The sequence below is a fragment of the Grammomys surdaster genome, unplaced genomic scaffold, assembly GCF_004785775.1.
Source record: "Grammomys surdaster isolate TR1022 unplaced genomic scaffold, NIH_TR_1.0 125216, whole genome shotgun sequence".
In the NCBI taxonomy this organism is placed as follows: Eukaryota; Metazoa; Chordata; class Mammalia; order Rodentia; family Muridae; genus Grammomys; species Grammomys surdaster.
In genome coordinates this window covers 784296-806125 of record NW_021620106.1, presented here as the reverse complement: position 1 = coordinate 806125, position 21830 = coordinate 784296, and the positions used below count along the sequence as shown (strand labels likewise).

Sequence of the window (21830 nt, the reverse complement as noted above, 5' to 3'; positions counted from 1 at the left end):
AGGCCATTAGGCCTGGCTTGCAGGTATCTTCACCTGTTAAGACATCTTATCAGCCCCAAGACTTTGGAAACAACAAAAAACAACAAAAAAAGTTGCTGTTGTTAGTTCTTTTGAGCAGCCCCACCTGGCCTAGCACTCTCTCTGTAGCTGAGGATGACCTTAAATTTCTGCTTCCACCTCCCACATTCTGTAGTTGCAGGATTGTCTCACCTCCCCCAGCTCAAATTACATCCTTTGAGCACCATAACTGAGGAAGCTCAGTGTGGGTGGGTGGGGGGTGGGGGTGGGATGTGGCTTACTTAGAAGTGTTTACCTAACAAGCACAGAACTAAGTTCAGGGGTGAACTGGAAGATCAAATTCAAGGCCAGCCAGCCTGGCTGCCTGAGACCCTGTCTCAAAAGAAAATATACAGAATCACAAATACGGCCATAGTAGAGATACTTAAGAAGCCCATAACCATGTCTTGTGAGTGTATAATGGTTATCCATCTAAATAATTAATAAATTTACTACTACCTTTCCTTCACTCTGGTGCCTCCTGGAATTATTTTTGAGATGTAAGACTTGTAAAGATGAAGTAAACCAATACAATTATACTTGAAACACTGTTATGTACATAAACACTACATGTTACCTAGTACTTTTATGGTGATTTGAGTGAGAATGGCTCCAATAGGTTCATATGATTGAATGCTTGGTCCCTAATTGATAGAACTGTTTGGGAGGGATTTTAGAGTAGGTGTGGCATTGTTGGAACAGGTGTGTCGATGGGAGTGGGTTTTGAGTTCTTAAAAACCCACACCAGGCCCAGCCCCCCCACCCCGCCACCCCCCCCCCCCCCGTCGTCTTTTTCTCTCTTTCTCTTCTGCTATCTGTGGATCATGATGTAAAGCTCTTGACTACTACTCCTGTTTCAGCCTGGGCTATGGAAGAAATCCCTATTTCAAAAATTAATTTAATTTAATCAAAGCCTGGAGCAGGAATGGTGGCATATTAATTTGAGCACTCGAGAGGCAGAGGCAGATGGATCTGAGTTCGAGGCCAGACTGGTCTACAGAGTGAGTTTCAGGATAGCTAGGGCTACACAGAGAAACCCTGTCTTGAAAAAGAAAAGAAGAGGAAGAAAGGAAGAAAGAAAGAAAGAAAGAAAGAAAGAAAGAAAGAAAGAAAGAAAGAAAGAAAAAATCTGAAGGCCTGTGAAGGAAAAGGGGGACCCATGGTACTGTTACTACACAGAGGAAGAGCCAAAGCCAGGTCCAGATGGTCTTCCCTAGTCTCTATGTCTCCTAAAACTGCACAGCACTAGGCTCAGTAATTCAGACTGGGTGTGTGACCGGCCGAGCACGCGCTGTGGGAACTACACTACCCAGCATGCAACTGAAAAAGAACGGGGCCTTTCGGTCGGGACTAGCGCCCCCACAGAGCGTTTCATTGACTTCTCGGCTCCTTTCTCATTTCTGCCACCTCCCAACTCTTCAGGCCTCGCCCCCATCGGGAGAGGGCGTGACCTCGAGGAGGCCTGCGACTTGCTTCCTCCTTTCCTTCTCATTGGTCCAGCTCAGCTGTCATTCGGGAGCGAGGAGAAGTTTGCTTCCTGATTGGTGAATTCCGTTTGGCGCCAACTAGGAAAGGGGCGGGGTGGCAGCTCTCCTGAGTGTGCAGCAATTAACGCTAAGGCCACTTTGGTGGTGAGGGAAGTGAAAGTCCCTTCTTTGCGAGCCGGGTACCGACTAAGGAGGGAGAAAATAGAGAGGAGAGTTAATCGGGTCGGTGGCCTCAAGACTCTCGCTCTGCGGAGTTTGTTTGGATTTAATCTTGAGGTTGCAGGCGCCCGCCCGCCTGTGGGCCTCGCGGGACGGAAAGGGAAGCACCGGTGCTTGTGCCTGGCGCCTGCCGAGCCCCCTACGCTCGCCCGTCCGCGCCGCTGCCCGTGGCGGCCGCGTCTCTGAACCGCGGGGTCGTGTTTGTGTTTGACCCGTGGGCGCTAGCGGCGTGGCACGCGGCTGAAGCCGGTGCCAGCGGGGCGGGGCCCGGCGCAGCGGAGGCGGAGGAAGACGGAGCGGGAGTCCGGGCAGGCCCGGCGGCGCCATGGAACTGGGCCCGGAGCCCCCCCACCGCCGCCGCCTGCTCTTCGCTTGCAGCCCCACTCCTGCGCCGCAGCCCACGGGGAAGGTGCTGTTTGGCGCGTCAGCTGCTGGCGGACTGTCCCCTGTCACCAACCTGACGGTCACCATGGACCAGCTGGAAGGGCTGGGCAGGTGAGAGACCAGCGAGCGATGCCCCAGGCCGCTGGCCTCTGGTCGGCCCTCGGGATGATCTAGCAGGAAACAGAATCTGTCCATCTGGTTCTGATGCTCCGATTCGGGATGGCCTGGCCAGGGCCCGCCATGTGCACCCTCCCCCCCGGCGGAATGTTGGGCGGGAGAGGCCGTTCCGATAGTCCAGGGCTATCCTCAGCCCGAGGCAGACCGGAGATCAGAGAAGCCTGCTGGGCATCTTGTTCACCCCTTTCAGATTTCTCTCTACTCTGTCTATTCCAGAAAAGTCTTTGGACTCTACCCTTATGGGGAGCAAACTGGGCCCTCCTAGGCCTACCACTCTTTGCTGAACCACCCGCGCCGGATCTTAGTTTCCTGTAAGCTTTGTTCCTTCTCAACAAAGGGACATGGCATTTTCTTTTCTTGCATTTGTGCAAAGTCTATGCAGCCACTTGGCCAGCACGTTTATCTACCCATCTACCTTTTTACAACTATCACTTTACCTAACTTTTCGATATTGGAAGTTTTCGTGCACCTACACCACTACCACTAACAAAAACGCTTTCCACTATTTTTAGTAAAGTTGTTGGGCATCTCGTCTTCTAAACTTATCTTGCGACTTTTCCAAACCCTGAAAAGCTGGGATTCCTGGCCTAGTCACCTTTGCCCTTACTCCTAGCACAGTACCTCAGACTGAGGCTCTCATTTAAGGAAACAACCCAGCCTTTGCCACAGGCCTGTCTTACAACGTGCCCCAAGGCCAGAGCCACTCACTCCTTTCTTTGTTTAAATGCCAACTAGGGTATTCTGGGTGGCCAAGTGTGAGTGTGGGGTGTCCTTGGCTTGGTCTCTCAAAGATGGTTTGTGGCAGCCTGGCTACTTAATGGCCCATCTCCTGTATGTGACCTTTTAGTCATGTGCTAGAAACTGTTCATGTGGAGGTCTTTCTCTTGGTTTCAGTGACTATGAGAAACCAATGGAGGTGAGAAATAACAGCAGTCTACAGAGAATGGGCTCCTCAGAATCGACTGATTCAGGTATTGTCATTACTCTTTATGGGTATATATGTGCTCATGTGTGTAGGTGTGTGTTTAGATCAGAAGGCATCAGAGCCCCTGTTACAGGTCACTGTGAGCTACCTGATAGGATGCTAGGAACTGAATTTGTCCCCTCTACAGGAGCACCAGGTACTATTAACCACTGAGCCCCATATTTTTAAAAATTTAATTAAATCTATTTATTTTGAGACAGGGTCTCACCATGTAGATCACATTGGCCTCTTGCCTCTTGAGTACTGTAGTTAAAGGCATGGGCCACCATTTCCCTGACCAGTTCAGGTTCAGCCTTCACCATGCATCTGGAGTCAGCCATTCAGGAAGCATCTTGCCTAGGAATTTAATTGGTAACAGTACACATAGAAGCTGTGGTGTGGAGTGACAAACACCCTTCAGTACAGTGCAGAGGGAGCTCTGGAGACAGTTTATGAAGAGAAAAAGTGCCAAGTCTTTATTCTATTTCTTTTTTTTAATGTGTGCTTTTATATGTGTCAGTGTTGGCTCGAATGCCTCTGGTGTGTGCACATGGTGCATACTTTCCTTGAAGGCCAGGAGAGGGTGTCAGATCCTCTAGAACTGAGTTACAGGCAGTAGCATGTGGTTGCTGGGAATTGAACTCAGGTTGTATTCTTTTGAACCATCTCTCCAACACTATTTTTTAAAGACACAATTTCACTATATACATTAGATTGGCCTCTTAGAACTGAACTTAGCTGGTTGTTTTTTTTTTTTTTCCATAACCCTAAATGAGGTGTATTTTAAAACATAAAATAACACCACAAAAAGTTATAGGGGTCGGTACTTTCTGAAAAAATCAATCAGTCTTGATGTTAGTTGGCCTCTTCAATCTTGTTTCTCTTGATAGTATTTTCAAATAGAAGAGGGTTCATGGCTGTACTTAGAAAATGTTGTTTAAACTAGAATCTGTGTTATTTCCTAAGAATTTTGTTTCTATTTCTCAAAGGTTTCTGTCTAGATTCTCCTGGGCCCTTGGACAGTAAAGAAAAGTATGTATTCATTACTTTAACATTTTCTACTTAGAAGGAAAGTTTTCTTTAAGTAGGCCTAGTGGCACAGGCCTGCAGTCTCAGCTACTCAGAAAGTTAAAGCAAAGGATCGAAAGCTCAAGGCCTGTCTAAGCAATGTAGTAAAACCCTGTCTCAAAATAAAAAGTGCAAACTCGGTGATAGAGTGCTCGTGTGGTGTGTGAGGCCCTAGACAGGGTGAATCCCTAGAAACCCCCCCAAAAGAAACTTATTGGATAGTTTTTGATACGGAATCTCATTAGGAAGCCTTGGCTTGCCTGGAGCTAGAGATCTGCCTGCCTGCCTGCCTGCCTTCTGGGTGCTGGGATAAAGGTATGCACTCTCAGTCCTGGTCAAAACTTAATTTTTTAATAAAGTTCTTCATACAGTGGACTAGAGTTCTGCAGTTAGCTGTTCCTAGTGAGTTGCTTGAATGCTAGAAACACTGCTGGCAATGAACGCTGCTTCCTGTCGCAGTTTGCAGGACTTCCTCCTTTAGTTTAGCTGTAATTTCCTCTGCTCTACTTTTTGATGTTAAAGCGTTAAATGAACAGATGTGTTTATTTTAGAAGACATCTTGGGCCTTTTTTGTTTTGTTTTCAACGTGGGCTGCTCCTGAGACCAGGGAACACTGTTCTTGCATATCCTACAATGAGAACCTGACATGCCTGTCTTCTTCCCCCTACTGTAGATTGAACATTACGCATCTGTTCATATAAATATTTCTTTATTCTTATATTTACCTTTTGATATCATTACAGCCTTGAAATTTCCCTGAGGAGAATAAACTCCCTACCTGTAAGTTCTGTTGTTGTTTTGAGCTAATACCTGTAAATTGGTCCATCAGACACCAGCTTCCCTGCATTTAGGAAGTGGACATTGCTTTTCTACATTCCTGTAAACACACAAACATAAGGCATTACCTAGAGGAACTTCAACAGTGGCTGCCTCTTGTGGACTTTGTACTCAATCTCAGTTTTATCAAACCAGGAAATGTTCTTTTTATGCAAAGGTTACTAGAGAGTTGGTGTGGCACTATATTATACCTGCCAAGAGGGCTTTAGGCCTTGTATGATTAAGTGTAAGGCCATTCTGAGTTAGAGCAGGTTGGAGCCCTGGGCACATTTACTGGTTATCTGCTGCTGCAGTATGTGGTGATAAGCTAGTTTTTCCAAACCCCACTTCATTTCTTTAAGGATTAAGGTTTTGGCTGGGTGTAATAGGTCAAACCTGTAGTCTTAGCAATTGGGAGGCTGAGGTAGGAAGGTCTTCTCAAGTTCAAGGCCAGCCTAGGCTTCAAAGTGAAGAAAAAGGAAAGCTGGGTTTCCCGTTGTGCTTTCCTTTGTGAACTCAGTTTCTCTTTTTTACTTTGGTAGCAGAAGCTCTTGGGATGTAGCCCAGCACTGAAGAGGAGCCACTCCGATTCTCTAGACCATGACATCTTTCAGCTCATCGACCAGGATGAAAATAAAGAGAATGTAAGCGTAGCATCAACATGGTAACCCAGGCTGGAAGGGAAACCTAAGTGTCAGCAGCTTACAAGTAACATGGCTAAGCTGCCATCTCGGTTATTATGTCACGGAAAGACCACACCTGGCCTCAGTAGAGAAGTCTGAATTTGAATCTTGCTTCTATCTGGCTTTGTGATACTGGAGTTTTGTTAGGCTTTTTTTTTTTTTTTTTTTTTTTTTTGTAAGGTAGCAATATCTATTACGGCTGTTTTAGAAATTAAGTAAGATTATATATGTAGAGAATTTAGGACAGTACCCGACAGGTAAATGTTTTACTAAGCAGCTTTCTGTGGAGTAATTACTCCACAAGTTGTTTTATCTAGAAAGTCTATTGAAGACTTTCCTTTCTTGCTGCAACCCTAGGGTAACTATAAGCTCATGAAAATCTTAGTTGTGTTTGGAAGCTGTGTGCCATTGCCCCCCCCCCCCCCCAGCATCATTTTCTTGTACCTTATTTCCTGTGATTAATGTCTGCCACATTTATAAACCCCGGAGTGATAAGCTAAAATCCAACGCCATCCACATTCTGTGGAGATCTCTGAAGTTGTTTGGAGGATGGTGTGGTTCATCCAGAAGTCTGTGTGTCCCCTGCCTGGTTTTCTCTCTTACATTCTACAGAGTGTCTTGTCTAGAATAGTTGGACAGATTGATTGGCTCACCCCTTGTTTACTCTATTTCTATATATTTGTTGTTCCCCATTTCCTGCTAAAATACCAGTTGATAACCCTTACAAAACCTACGTCCTATATGAAAGCAGATTTTGTTTGGCAACTTTGGGAGATGTCATGGGGTGTTCTGTGTGAATGGATTCCCTCCTTGTGTACTTGGAGTAGTTTGTCAGCCTCTCCAGTAAGACTGGACCAAAAGTATATATGTGGCTCTTGACTCAAACTTGACTTCCTCCCAAGGTTGCCTGCCTGGAAGCTGTGCTCTAAAGGAATAATAGCATAGATTAAATAATTTTGTGGAGTCGTCCTATCTTCGGCTCACCATTTAACCTGTAGATATAGTTTTCTTGTAGAACAGAAACAGTCAGGTTATATTTGATGACTAGATAAGCTTATGTTCAGAGACTACTTAGTAATAAAAACTGATATTAGCAGTTACTGTTTTTAGTACTTAATAACAAGTATGCGTATGTAACCTTTAAGAATAGGCATGCATTTTTCTGTATATGGGTGTTTTGCTTTGGTGTATATTTGTGTACCATGTATGTGCCTGGTGCCTGCAAAGGCCTGAAGAGGGTGTCAGATCCTCTGAAACAAATTACTGTTGGTTGTAAACCAACCTGTGGGTGCTAGGAATCAAACCTGGGTCTTTTAGAAGTAATGTGATTTCAGGTGGTGGTGGCACAAGGAACTCTGCTTTTACTGCTAAGCCATCTCTCTAGCCTCAACAAGTTTTGAAAGAGATAGCCTGTGGGTGGGAGTGTGCCACAGTGCACATGTGGAAGACAGGTCAACTTTCAGAAGTATGTTCTCTTTCCAATGTGTGGGGCTTGGGGATGGAATTCCGATCCTCATGCTTCTCAGCAAGTGTCTTCACCTGCCAAGCCATCCCACCAGTCCTAGAGCTCATTATGGATAGTAGAAAACATTTCAAATATATTATTTTCCAGGAAGCATTTGAATTTAAAAAGCCAGTAAGACCTGCATCTCGTGGCTGCCTGAATGCTCATGCTCATGAGGAAAGTAAAGATACTACCTTTACCCACAGGCAGAATTCAGCTCCAGCTCGGATGGTACGTGCTTTGGCTATAGTATTGGGAGGTCAGCATGGGCAGAGAATTTATAGCATGGCCTGTGTGGTGTGCTGTATCAGCGTGTGTTGTATCATTCTGAGCCTGTGGTGTACACCTAGAACCCAAGCATCTTGGAGGGAGGAGGACCAGGAGTTCAAAGTTATGCTCAGCTCTGCCATGATTTAAGGCCAGCCTGGGCTACATGAAATCCTGTTTCAAAAGCAAGTTTACTGATAACACTTGGTGGCTCATGTCTGTAAAGTGTTCAGAAGGCTGAGGCCTATGAATTAGCTAGAGTTATCTCATTTGGCAGAAAGTTTCATTGGAGAAGTTGATACGTTTGTCGAAGGACATATAAAAGCAGACTAGAATTTAACTATAGATTCCTCAGTACATGATAACAGTTTGAAAATACATATCTGAAACTGAATCTTTTTGTTAGATACTTGGGATCAGAATGCTAAGATTTTCTGTAACTGCTTGATCATTAAAAGCACCTATAATTATAGATGCTGAGGATGCAGACTTTTAAAAAGCCAGTGCTTGTCTCACTGGTTTGGCTTCTGTTTGGATTGGAGGTTTTGCTGTTATTCACTTTTGAGACTAGGTTAGCCACAGATTTGCTATGTAGTCAAAGGTAGTCTTGAACTCCTAATGCCTCTAGGATGACAGCTGTTTGCCACCACACCAGATTGGTTTCCAAGGTAACATGATGAGTAGATGAGGTGCATGATCTTGGTTCCTCTTAAGCATCAGTTTCCTTCTAAGAAAGGAATCAAAAAGCGAAGGATTATTTGGCTATGTTGACACATGTAGTCCTCGATACACTCAGGGCTGAGACAGGATGAACACTAGCAACACTTAGTCTCAGGGGAGAAAAAAGGAATTGACTACCAGAAGTGTGTGGTGTGGCTTAAATGGTATTATAGTTGTAAAGATTTTGTTGCTGTCTAGGACATCATAATCCCTTATTTTTAAACTGGGCAGCTATCATTTTAGTTTAAATCACTTTTAGTTTTAATTTTGTGGATCGGATGGCATGTGTACACGCATACAGCTGCGGAGGAGGCCGGAGGGTTAGTGTCATGTGAAGCTGGAAATACAGGCAGCTGTGAGCTGTCTGAGGCAAATACTGGAAGTTAAACTCACAGCTTCTGCAAGTGTAATACTTGCTCTTGCTCTTACCCATGGAGCCATCTCTCCGACTCCAGCTTCATTTTAGTCCTAATGAAGAGCTAGGTTAGAGCCCACGCTTGGTAGTGTGCACCTGTGACCTCAGCATTTGGGACGTGGAAGAAAGAGGTTCACTTTTAGCTCATCCTTGACTGCCCTGTCTCCTGAAATAATAAAGGAGTAGGGTAGAGTTCCCCTTGTTTCCATTTGTCTGGAGTTACATAGGCATTCTTGAACTTTCTGGTCTGCTATTTTGTGATCTCCATAGACTTGTATTTTCAACAGGTTTAGATGATCACAGCCTTCACATGATACAGCCTTAGTTCTCACTACACTCAGAGCTCAGGAGCCGGGGAGTCCAGGGCTCTCTTCTGATCTCTGAGGGTGCCAGGTTCACACACCATGCACATACACACTATCTCAACTCTGTAAGCGGTCTGCCTAAGCAAAGTGGTCTAGAGTTCTTGCTAATTTTGTCTTTCAGCTATCTTCAAATGAAAGTGATATTAGTGAATCAGGAAATTTCAGTCCTCTTTTTACACCCCAGTCACCTGTGAAAGCCACTTTGTCTGATGAGGATGATGGCTTCATAGACCTTCTGGATGGAGAGAATCTGAAGGTACCATTTGTGGGTGGGTGTGCCTATACATTCTAACTACCATGCAGAAGCCTCCTAAATAAACAGTTTCTTGGGTTTTCAGTTGACTGAATGATAGTTCTGTTTTGTGAGAGTTCATTAACTCTTCTGTCTGCTTGACTAAACCCAGCAGGGTGGGAGGTCAGATAATACTGGTAAGATCTTTCCTCTTACCCTGAGGACAACACTAACCAGTCTTAGGAATAGGGAAGGAAGGAGAAATGTATTGAGATACTCCTGGAACTAAGGTAAATATATGCATGTGCTTGGGGAGGAAGGGGTATAAGGCTTTAGGCTTAATCGATTCCTTGTACCAAAAGGATACTGGCCTGCCCTGGTCTTACATGCAAGTAATTTCAACATTCAGGATGCTGAACAGAAGATGGCCATAAGCCGAAAGTTCAAGGCCAGCCCCTATTACACAATAAGACTGTCTCCAAAACAAAACACAAAACTTTTTATCTAGATTTGTCTGGCATTTCTTAAGGGAGTTACCTGCAAAGCATTTAGTTGCTGGGTCTTTTTCTTCTTCCTAGCCCCTCTGCTGGATCTATTAAAAGCAGTTTTCTCTTCCTCTAGAACGATGAGGAGACCCCATCATGCATGTCAAGCCTCTGGACAGCTCCTCTTGTCATGAGAAGACCTACAAACCTTGTAAGTTATTCAGTATGTGGATTTCTGAGGAGCCAAGCCACTAAACAAAAGTAGTCCTTAACTATGTTGACAGAAACAACATAGGGCTTAGGGCCTGGGTTTTAGACTAACTGCCATTCAGGTGGTTAGACTTTAATCCAAGGTTGGATCTGTCTCTCCCCCTAAGGCTGATCGGTGCGGACTGTTTGACTCCCCTTCCCCGTGCAGCTCCACCAGCAGCTCCAGCTCTCGGGCAGTGTTGAAGAGAACAGACCGAGCTCATGAGGAGTCTCCTCGAGGTACAAAGCGGAGGAAGAGTGTGCCCAGTCCTGTGAAAGCAGATGTTCTGGAGCCAACCCAGGTTAGTTAAGCCCTGCCTTCATCTAGAGTCAGAACAATCTTTCGATTCTAAACATTTCAACTTGTTCGTCCTGTCCTTGCCAAGCCTTACTACTTATATTTTGTTTTTTTTCTGAACAGGGTTTCTCTGTGTAAGCCTGGCTGTCCTGTAACTCTCTCTGTAGACCAGACTGGCCTTGAACTCAGAGATCCATCTGTCTCTGCTTCCCAAACACTGGGATTAAAGGAGTGCACCACCACTGCCCAGGAAGCCTTGCTATTTTTATTTGCTTCTGTTTGTTTTTTACTTAGGAGATTGTATTATTTGTTACTAGTTTTTTATTTTGTTTTGGCTTTTGAGGCAGAGTCTTGTTTCAGGCTGCCCATGGAACTTGTGATCCTCCCGTTTCTGTCCTGGTGCTTGGATTACAGGTGTGCATCACTATCCTGCATTCTTTTCTATCTTTTTATCTGTCTTGTTAAAGAACTTGAGTCATTTGTCATATCTAGAGGTTTCCACTGATCTATAGAGTCCAGTACTGCTTTTTTATCCCCTAGGTAATTTCATAGGGGTAGAATTGCTGTGTTGTTGATCCTATGTATAGTTCAGTCTTGCAGACACTGCCAAATAGTTTTTCAGAGTGGTGTATTCAATAGCAGTATATGAGGTGCATTCATTCTATGTTTCTGAGTTGTATTTGGTAATGTCCTGTTGATTTTAGGTGTTGTATTAGTTTCTTGCTGTGATAACACACCATAACTAATGCAAGTTACAAAAAGGGGTTTGTTTAGAATTAAGATTATTACCGTCACTGAGGGGAAGCATGGCAGCAAGGCATAGGAGCAGAAAAAACTGAGTGAACTGGGGATGGCATTAATTTTTGTCCCCAAAGCTGGGCGTGGTGGAGCAAAGGAAAATAGATCTCTGAGTTGGAGGCCAGTTCCAGGGCAGCCAGAGCTACATAGAGAAACTCGGTCTCAAAACACAAAAGAGGGAAAAGAAAAATCCAGTGTCACCTTCCTCTAGCTATACCACTTCTCCTAAGTCCCCCAAGCAGTGCCATCAGTTGGGACCACATATTAATGTTCCAACTATGGGTATGTCCATTTAAACTATCATAGTATTCTAGTGATCATATGGTATCTGGAATTGGGGGGGGGTCATTCTTCTGTCGCTGTGAGTATGATTGTTTTGTCTGTATATATGCATGCCTGGTGCCCACAGAGGTCAGAAGCATTGGGTTCCCTAGAAATGCAACTACTAATAGTGTAATCCACCATGTGACTTTGGAAACAACAAGGTGTTCTTAGCTGTTGAACCATCTCTCCAGCCTCCATTATTCGGGGTTTTATTTGTTTTTTAGGGTGTTGGGTTTGTGTTGTGGGGGACAAGTTTGCTTGGTGCTGAGGATTGAACCCAGGGCATTGTGCTTGTTATTCAAGTGCTTGGTTGCCAAGCTCAATCTCTGTTCTTTCCTACTTTCCTATGCCATTTATTTATTCACAGGTAGGGGTATGAATACCACAGTGCACAATCGGAAGTCAGGAGGTCACTACAATTTGGAGACAGTTCTCCTTGCAGAGTGTTGACATGTTCTTGCTTGCCTTGAACTTTTCCTTTGCCTTCTTTGTGCTAGAATCACAAACCAAATCCAGGTTTTTGTCTTGGTTTGAAATTTTGTTTTATTTGTGTGTGTGTGTGTGTGTGTGTGTGTGTGTGTACACGTCTGTGCCATGGTACACAAGAACCTGTCTATAAAATAGAATGGCTCCAGCTTCTTGATATTGCTAAACAAAGGACAGATCTGTCTGCCTCTACCTCGCTAGTTCTGGGATTTAAAGGTGTGCACTACCACCTGACACTTTTCTTTTCTTTTAAAATGTTTTATTTGTTGTAAACCTCAGTTTGATTTTTATGGCACTTCTTTTTAACTTCCTATTTAATAAAGAAAAAAGGGGGCAAGTGACCATCAAAGAGTGCTCTCCGTGTCTCTCTCTACTCTAACCTAACAGGTTGGGGGCTTGGGAAAGAATCTTAATGTGCCCACCCACCTCCATCCTCCTCCTTTTTTTTTTTTTTTTTTTTGTTGTTGTTGTTTGTTTGTTTTTTGTTTTTTTCGAGACAGGGTTTCTCTGTGTAAGCCTGGCTGTCCTGGAACTCACTCTGTAGACCAGGCTGGCCTCGAACTCTTGAACTCAGAAATCCACCTGCCTCTGCCTCCCAAGTGCTGGAATTAAAGGCGTGCGCCACCACCGCCCAGCTCATCCTCCTCCTTTTAAATACTGTTGTGGTGTAAGTCCTGTGTGTGTGCTATGGCATGTGTGGAGGTCAGTGACACTCCAGCCTTGGTTGTCTGTCCACTGTGGGATTCCAGGATTGCTGTCAGGCACGTACAAGTACTTTTACCCTCTCAGCCACCTCACCGGCCTCATCGTATCTTTGAAAGGTTTACTGCTGTCCTTGGAAGAAAAAAAAGAAATAGTTCAAAGTTCTAACCTTACTCCTGTTGCCTCTAGATTACAGTTCTCAGACATGCTTACAAAGTGGCCCTTGTGTAGCTGTTGAGCAGAATCACAGAAGGCTATTTAGTTAGAAGCAATCCAAATGATCTTTACAACTTGAAATTTGTTTTCTTACAAAAAACCTTCCTTATCAGAAGTTCAGGAACTCTACTGAGATAAAGTAATTGTGTGTTATTTTGTGAGCCACGTGACAATGGTCTTTTGTTACAGTGACAGCTTCAGGTTCTAGTTTGTTTTTTGTTTGTTTTTTTTCTTTTCTTTTCTTTTTTTTTTTTTAATTTTTATTCTTAAGGCAGATTCTTGCCATGTAACTCTGGCTAGGCTAAACATTGTGACAGTCCTCCTGCCTCTGGGATTATCATGCCTCTCTTCATATCAGCTCAACAGTTTTCGTCATGAACAATAAGGAAAGGTGCTGCTGTGTTGGCATGCCGGTAATCCCTGTGGATTCTGAGTTTGAAGCAAGCCTGGGCTACATTAGCAAGTTCCAGGCCAGCCAGAGATACGAGCCGAAACCCTGTCTCCAGAAAGAGATAAGGGAGGTTTTCAGAGAAATTCAAGTAGTTAATAAATAGTATAGAGCTATCTTTTTTCCTTCTAATTTAGTCACAGTACAGAATCTTTTATTTACTATAGGCATTCATATTTCAGTTTCCTTTTCTTGGCATGGTAAAGGTAAATGGTTTTAGGGGTTTTAGTCAAAACCCTGGTCTCAATTCTCTACCTCGGATTTCTTACAGCTTCTACACCAGTCTCTATCCCTGACATCTTCCCTCAAAGGAACCATTGAGAACATTTTGGACAGTGACCCAAGAGACCTTATAGGGGATTTCTCCAAGGTAACTGCAAGCAGAGTTTCTCTAGTTGGGTGGTGCTGGCAAGGGGTGCTAGAACCCCACTTAGCCTTTCTCCTTCCTCAGGGCAGCCCCTGGGGTGTCTCCAAGGTAACAGTTTTTAAAGTAAAAGATAAGGGAAGTTGAACTCTCGGGATGAGGTGCATGTTGGTCATGAGACTGTTGCTGGCTCAGTGGTCTCCTGTATGGTTATCCACCTTCACGCTGACTGGCAGTGCAGGCTTTCTGGGCACTGGGCTTCCGACTATAAATATAACATGCATATGCAACACTCCGAGTACTTGTGATGAAACAGTGTCTTAGAAGGTCCACACTTGCCGGGCGGTGGTGGCACACGCCTTTAATCCCAGCACTTGGGAGGCAGAGGCAGGCAGATTTCTGAGTTCGAGGCCAGCCTGGTCTACAGAGTGAGTTCCAGGACAGGACAGCCAGGGCTACACAGAGAAACCCTGTCTCAAAAAAACCAAAGACAAAAACAAACAAACAAAAAAAAAAAGGTCCACACTTGACCCTAAATTGTTGCAGATGTTCAGAGGCATGGCCAGGGAGGGCTTAGGCTTAAAGGAAGTCACAGTGTTTCATGGAGTGAGAACTGCAGGCCATAAGAAGTAGTAGGATCTGGGTCTTTGAGACTGTTGTTGGCTCGGTGGTTTCCTGTATGGTTACCCACCTTCACTCTGACCCATGTGCCAGTTTGTCTGGGAAAGTCTGAGCCTGAGCTGTGGGTACATCAGTCAGGTGGGTTTTGAGAGAACCAGGCAGCTGGACATGGTGGCCCACACCTTTAATCTTAGCACTTGTGAGGCAGAGGCAGACAGACCGAAGCCAGCCTGGTCTATTATATAGTAACTTCAAGGAGAGTGAGGCTACATAGAGAGACCTTGTCTTTAAAAAAATAAGTAAATAAAGGAGAAAGAACAGGGAGTTTGAAGGGAGAAACAAGCAAAGCCATTGTGTAAGCAAAGCTGTTGGTTTGTCTCTAGTCAGTGGCGGTTAGCTCTTAATTCATCTGGTTCTTCTCTAAGTAGCACTGAGGCATTCATCTTTGTTAAGCCTGGGCCAAGATGGTTTTTCCCTTCTCACTACCTACACCATACTGGGCAACCAGGTACCCATTGCATGAGCAAGTTGTCTCCCTTTCTAAGGTGTGGTCTCACTGTTTTACCCAAACTGACCAAACTGACACAGTTCTCCTGCCTCAACAACCCCTCAGCACACAGTACCATGCCCGTTCTCTTTGTGTTTTTATTTGTTACAGAGCCTCATATTCTAAGTTGGCCCCAAACAAATACTCAGGCCTGGCATGATCTTGAACTTGTGTCCTCCTCCCGAAGGCTGTTATTACAGACCTGAGTCACAACTGCTCTCCTCACTGCATGTGTGTTTGTTGTTCGGGACAGGGTTCTTCTGCCTCTTCCCAACCCCTAGTGCTGGGACTAAACTTGTGTGCCACTGTGGCCTGGCCCTCCTCACTGCATTTAAGTGATTTCTCATACTAAGATGAGAGTTCCTGATTAAAACAAGAGAAAGAATGCTGGGTAGTTGTGGTGCTGCTGTACACCTTTAATCTCAGCATTCCAAAGACAGGCAGGTCTCAGATCTGAGGACAGCCTGGTCTACAGAGTGAGTTCCAGGGCAGCCAGGGCTACATAGAGAAACCCTATCTTGAAAAACAAAGCAGGGACTATCAAGGTTGCTCAGTGATTAAGAGCACTTCTGCTCTTCCAGAAGATCACTTTGATTTCCAGAGGTCCTTAGTTCAAATCCCAGTAACAACATGGAGGCTCATAACCATCTGTAATGAGATCTGATGCCCTCTTAATGGGGTGTCTGAAGACAGCTACAGTGTACTTACATATAATAAATAAATAAACCTTTGGGCCAGGGCAAGCAGGAAAAGGGAAAGGGGAAAAAAACAAAGCAAAACCGTAGCAACAAAAAAGCCAGGGGAAGAAGGAAATCACCTGTGATTTCTGTGTTTAGATTTAGAATTACTAATTCCAAGCCAGCCTGGAATAATGACTGACTTCTTTGATCCCAGAAGGACACATGTCTCTGAGTTTGGAGCTAAACTGGTCTGTATAATGAAAACATGTCTCCTTAATAATTTAAATACCTAGATGTTAGTTAAGTGCATAGAAAGATAATTAGCATATACTATTCATTTATGTTTGTTTCTGAGTTTGTTTTTTGAGCTGCTTCCTACCAGTCAGGCACCAGGATAAACTTAAATATTTGCAAGCTTTCACATTCCCTTAAGTATCTTTTGTTTCCTTTTTTTCTTTTCTAAAGGGTTATCTCTTTCATACAGTCTCAGGGAAGCATCAGGATTTGAAATATATTTCTCCAGAAATTGTAAGTCGGGCTTGTGGAACCCATTGCACTTGGGGAGTTACAATCTTGTCTAACAGCCAAAAATGACACCCTCCTCCCTTTCTCTTCATAGATGGCGTCTGTTTTGAATGGCAAGTTTGCCAATCTCATTAAAGAGTTTGTTATCATTGACTGCCGATACCCATATGAATATGAAGGAGGCCACATCAAGGTTTGGATTCTTGAGACTTACTATCTTGGGAGTCTTGGAAGGTGGGATAGTGACAACTCTTGGCTGGTGGTGAGAATTTAAAACAAGCCAGTATACATGAACTGACTGAACATTCCCACCAGTTCCACTTCACTGCCTCATACTGTCCTGTTTCAGGGCATCTCTAGGTGGCATCTCTGATGTCTAAGCTATTCGGTGGGGCCACAAAGACTTCCACAGCATTTGAAATACTTAAATATGAACGTTTGAGCACCCCAGAGCTCCTGACTAAAAGAAGCCAGTTTGACACCATGCTAGATATCTGTACCAAGGCGCTGCTATTCAGTCAAGCTGCCTACTTTGTGAAGGGATATGTTGGAACACATGTTTCTAGAAGGAAGGAGCTGGTCACACCGCTTTAGTATTATCATATAAAACAGTATTTAAGTGTGATCTTCTAACTCTTATCCAGTGACATTTTGAAATGACCTTTTCCAATTCTCATGTATGTTACTGAATGATCAGAGTATATAGACCTACAGAGAAAGGCTCACTGAGATACAGAGGCAGGGTGGTCCACTGCACTGGTGTGCCATGAGACCTACAGAATCATAGGTGTGGTTTAGCAGGTGCTCAGTATCTGCTGTCTTCACAGGGTGCTGTGAACTTGCATATGGAAGAAGAGGTTGAGGACTTCTTACTCAAGAAACCTATCGTGCCTACTGATGGCAAGCGTGTCATTGTCGTATTCCACTGTGAGTTTTCTTCTGAAAGAGGCCCTCGAATGTGAGTACCACAAAGAATAAGGCTTTGAGGTGGAGGCTTCACAACAGTGGAAGGCAGTAGTGTATGCTTTCTTTACTGGGGGTATATGTCATAATCCTAGCATACCAGGCATCCTATTGTACACATCACAAGTCACTCCAATGCCCCAGTCTACACATTACGTGTATACATAGCTTTTGTGGAGACTATAATTCCCTTTATAACATAGTTTCCCTTAGTTGTACTTCCTATCCACTGATTTGTCATTCTTTCTTTTTCTTTTTCTTTTTCTTTTCTTTTTTTTTTTTTTTTTTTTTTTTTTTTTTGGTTTTTCGAGACAGGGTTTCTCTGTGTAGCCCTGGCTGTCCTGGAACTCACTCTGTAGACCAAGCTTGCCTCGAACTCAGAAATCCACCTGCCTCTGCCACCCAAGTGCTAGGATTAAAGGCTCGTGCCACCACCGCCCAGCTCTTTCTTTCTTTCTTTCTTTCTTTCTTTCTTTTTTTTTTTTTTTAAGATTTGTTTATTTTGTGTGTATGGGGTGTATGAGTACACTTTTGCTGTCTTCAGACACACCAGAAGAAATCATCAGATCTTATTACAGATGGTTATGAACCACCATGTGTTTGCTGGGAATTGAACTCAAGACCTTTGGAATAGCACTCAGTGCTCTTAACTGCTGAACCATCTCTCCAGCCCCCCTGATTTGTCTTTCAAACAGCCTTTTTTTCCCTCCCTTCAATAAAAGGGACCCTGTGTGACCCTGGCTATCCTTGAACTCACTCTGTAGAACAGGCTGGTTGGCCTCAAACTCACAGAGATCCACCTCCCTCTGCCTCCTGAGTGCTGGGATTTAGGCACCTGGCCAAATAGACTTTTTTACCATTACTATTTATTTTATACTTTGTGTGCATGCCACGCCACAGTGTGTATGTAGAGTTCAGAAGACAACTTGGGGAAGTGTGTTCTGCCATGTGGATTTCTGAGGTCAAACTCAGATCGTGAAGCAGCTGTCACCAGTGTTGCTATCCCAAACATTTTTCTCCCTTTTTTTGGTGGGGAAGGGTTCAAAGGTTTTTCTGTTGAGCCCTGGATGTCCTGGAACTTAGGACACGTAGACCATGTTAGCCTCCAACTCAGAGATCCACCTTCCTTTCCCTCTGAAGTGCTGGGAATAAAGGCCTATGACACCACTGCCCAGCCCAGTATTGCTTGAATGTAGTTTATGGACATCTTGATTGCAAATGATTTTCAGGTTTCTCCAGTTCAGTCTTATAGTGATACTCTTTCCAAATGACTCACTGTTGGTCCTTTATATTTACTTTGGCTCTCCCAGTTGCCCCTACTGTATTGATTTCTACTTACTAACTAGTCTCATAACATCCTTTAAATACAAAGTAGTTGTTCCTTAAACAAAAGACAGAGAAGTCTGAAGATCTTATTCTGCAAATGTTGATATGGTGATGCTACTCTAAAACAGCCTCTGGTATGGTAGTGTGTGGCTGATTCCAGCCTGGAGAAGCTACGGCAAGAGGGTCAGGAGTATAAGGCCAGCCTGAGCTGCATGAAACCCTGTACAAAAAAGCAATCTAACTTACTATCAGCCTAGGATTGTGGCTCAGTCAGATGAGAGGACTTCTCTAGTATTTGTGAGGTCCTGGGTTCAAGAGCAGGTATGAGAGCACATGCCTTTAATTCCAGCAGTCAGACAGAATCATGGTCAGTCTGAACTATACAGTGGCATAGTGAGATCCTGTCACCAAAAAAAAACAAAAAACAAAAAAACCACCACATGTTTAACACATGGAAGGTAACATTTGAGCAGGACCTGGAATGAATGAATGGAGATAGTGGGAACTTGCATCCACTCTCAGATTCTTACTGTTATTTTAGCAATAACAACATAGCAAACCAAAACTCTACCTTTGTGGAGGTCACATTGCAGCGTAGATAGGAGGCAGACAAGCATATAAAAAACTTACAATTATACACAAAATGTTGAGAAGTCCTTCAAAATGAGGTCAAAGGTGGAAGCTCCCGGGGCAGAGGACAAGGAGACTAGAGTGCTGAATTGAGATGTGGGGCAGCACACAGTAGGACACCAAAAAAATACAGCTTGCACATTGCTTGGGCAGAGTGCAAAGAGCCAGAACAGCACAAGGTTCTAGTAGCTACTGGGGACATAGAAGGCCTAGTCTGTTTAATGGCATAAGAAGGAAGAATTCCACTTAGGTGAAATGGGGGGGGGGGGGGAATAGGACAGAATGCAGAGCAAGCTGGCACAAAGCTATTGCTGCAGATGGTGTCAGTGGGAGGAGGGTGGAGGGATTGCCTGACACTATCTGTGTTGTCTCCAGTTCCTGAAGGAGGTGACCTGACTGTGTCCTTCGTTCCTCTTCACTAGGTGCCGATATGTGAGAGAAAGAGATAGGCTTGGCAATGAGTACCCCAAACTCCACTACCCGGAGCTATATGTCCTGAAGGGGGGATACAAGGAGTTCTTTTTGAAATGCCAGGTGAGATGGCCGTGGGCATGTCTCCACATCCCCATGCTGGACCAAAGGGTGGGTTGTGGCTGCTGCTTGCCGTGGTCTGGGGACACGCTATGCATCTGCTAAGCACCGAGCTCCTGTGGAACTCACTGGCACTTCCTTGCTGCCTTCCCAGCCTTGCAGCTCTGGGCAGAGGATGGGAGGCAGGCATGTCTTGACTGTGTCCTTTCATATTCCTCTAGTCTCACTGTGAACCCCCCAGCTACCGACCAATGCACCATGAAGACTTTAAAGAAGACCTCAAGAAGTTCCGCACCAAGAGCCGGACCTGGGCAGGGGAGAAGAGCAAGAGAGAGATGTACAGTCGCCTGAAGAAGCTCTGAGCCAAATGGCAGCAGCCTTAGCTTCCCTCTGCCCTGTCCTTTTTCCCTTTGCTGCAGAGCAGTAAGCAAAGGGGCCAGCATACGGTACCTGGAGAGAGACCTGGGCCTTCCATTCCTTGAACCTATCTCCTACAGTCCCAGGCTGGAGCCCAGGGCATCCTGCCGTTACACTCTTCTGTTCTGTGAGAGTCCTTCCCTGTCAGGACTGTCTGCCAAAGCTGGACAAGCACAGCACAGACTGGAGTCTATAGTCTGACTGAGCATCCCATGAAGAAGTGCCTGGGCCTTATTGGGCAGACCCTGGCCTGTCCTGAGGGAAGAGAAGCCACCAACGTGCTGCTGGCCAAATACCAAAGATAGGCTGGAAGGGAGAGGTCCTCATGGATGACTCTTAACTTTAATTTATTCAGCTTCATCAATTATTTTATTATTGTTTTAATTCCGCAAGACTTTTACTTTACTGCTTCATTAAGTCAAAATACTGCCATTCTAGGTAGAGTTTTTATCATCCTAGGAACTACCTCTACTTTTAATTTAAAAAAAAAAATGGGGCAGGGATAAGAAAAAAGGCAAACCTGTTAAGTTGTGGACAGTGCAAGGAGCTCGGTCACCCCTAGGAGGCGCTGTAGACTGGTATTGCTGCTACTCAAAGTCAAGGACTGAGATGCTGGTAAGAGCCTGCACCAGATCCAGGCTTGGCTACAGGACATAAGCTAACCTTCCCAGACCTACTTCTGCCCTTTGCGGTGTCCTTCGGGGAACGTCTTGTCTGCACTCCTCCTCACCCCAGGTCCCCATGACAGTGGCTGGTGTAGGAGTCACAGGAAGGCACTTCAGGCAGCTTCCATCAGGCCACCCCCAGGCCAGTACTGGAATGCTGTAGTGTACCCCAAGGTGGAAGTCAGGAGGCATGGAAGAGTGGAGTCCACAGAGTAAGGGAGGAGCATGCCCACTGAATGTCCTTTAAAAAAAAAAAAAAAAAAGTCATGAGTCAGAGTATCCAATCAGTGTTGGGTGGGCACCCAAGGGTGAGCAGGGGGTGGGAAGCCCAGGCCGTTAGGTGAGAGGAGTGGATCCTGGCCTACAGATGACTAGAATTTCTCAGGTGGGCGTAGTAAATTTTGAAGTCGAATGTTCTGGGTTTATCATGTTTTAATTTGAGGGACAGAGAGTGGTGAATCACATCGGTTACCCCCTAATCTAACCCCGTGGAAGTGAGGCTCTCAGGAACGTCTCCCATCTGAGGAACTGGGCTGCTTTGATTCTGCACAGCCTGTTTTGGTGCCTGCCTCCCTGCCATCTTTCTTCCATTGGGGTCTAGCCAGGTTTTTCTTAGGAAGAGCCTCCCCTCTTACCTCTGCTTTCTATTCTGGGGGTGGGGAGGGAATCAGTGAAATTGAAGATGGCTAGTTGCTTTGTTACGGGTTTGAGTTGCATTTGGCTATAAAACAAATCTTGTTTGAAAATATGTGGAAAGCAAGGGAATGAGCAGCCTCTTCCCCGGTGTGTTGAAGTATGTCCCAGTTGGTCCCTGGTCTGGTTTGTAGAGCTTCTGTTAGTTGAATGCCTTCAAGGAGAATGGCTTTCAGATTGTACCAGCTTAGCTAGCATTGTTAACCAACTGTTGCAGGCTCTGCAAATAAAAGTGATCTTGAACCCATGTTCTCTGCCTAGTTCCTAATACACTCAAATGGAAGTTTCATTTGCCTTTAGAGTCCCAGGGTCACATAACTAAACTAAGCTAGCCATATTTCTTAAAGAGGATTAAAAAACAAACAAAAAAGATTCAATTTGCCTTTAAGAATAGCTGAAACAATCCCCCAAAGCAGGTGTTTTGGATGAAATGGCCTTATCTTAAGTGAAGCAGAGCACATCTTTCATCCTGTATAGATAGATAGGCAAATGGGTCTATGAACT

At 44.7% G+C, this 21830-nt stretch overlaps 1 protein-coding gene across 1 annotated transcript; it reads left to right on the top strand.

Annotated features, from left to right (window-relative positions):
• The first annotated feature begins 1678 nt into the window (after window positions 1–1678).
• Window positions 1679–21574, top strand: Cdc25a (cell division cycle 25A). The gene is made up of 15 exons (XM_028785375.1): window positions 1679–2258; window positions 3219–3295; window positions 4278–4320; window positions 5100–5136; window positions 5715–5816; window positions 7468–7590; window positions 9248–9382; window positions 9980–10054; window positions 10221–10394; window positions 13636–13734; window positions 16042–16104; window positions 16196–16294; window positions 16929–17059; window positions 19443–19554; window positions 19773–21574. The coding sequence occupies exons 1-15, from the start codon at window positions 2089–2091 to the stop codon at window positions 19911–19913; spliced, it is 1581 nt and encodes a 526-aa protein (XP_028641208.1). The 5' UTR covers window positions 1679–2088; the 3' UTR covers window positions 19914–21574.
• Window positions 21575–21830: the final 256 nt, after the last annotated feature.

Coding starts and splice junctions, on each gene's coding strand:
- Cdc25a (XM_028785375.1), top strand. CDS start 2,089: ATGGAACTGGGCCCGGAGCCCCCCCACCGCCGCCGCCTGCTCTTCGCT. Junction 10,395..13,635: donor ATGTTCTGGAGCCAACCCAG/GTTAGTTAAGCC, acceptor GATTTCTTACAG/CTTCTACACCAGTCTCTATC. Junction 17,060..19,442: donor TCTGAAAGAGGCCCTCGAAT/GTGAGTACCACA, acceptor CCTCTTCACTAG/GTGCCGATATGTGAGAGAAA.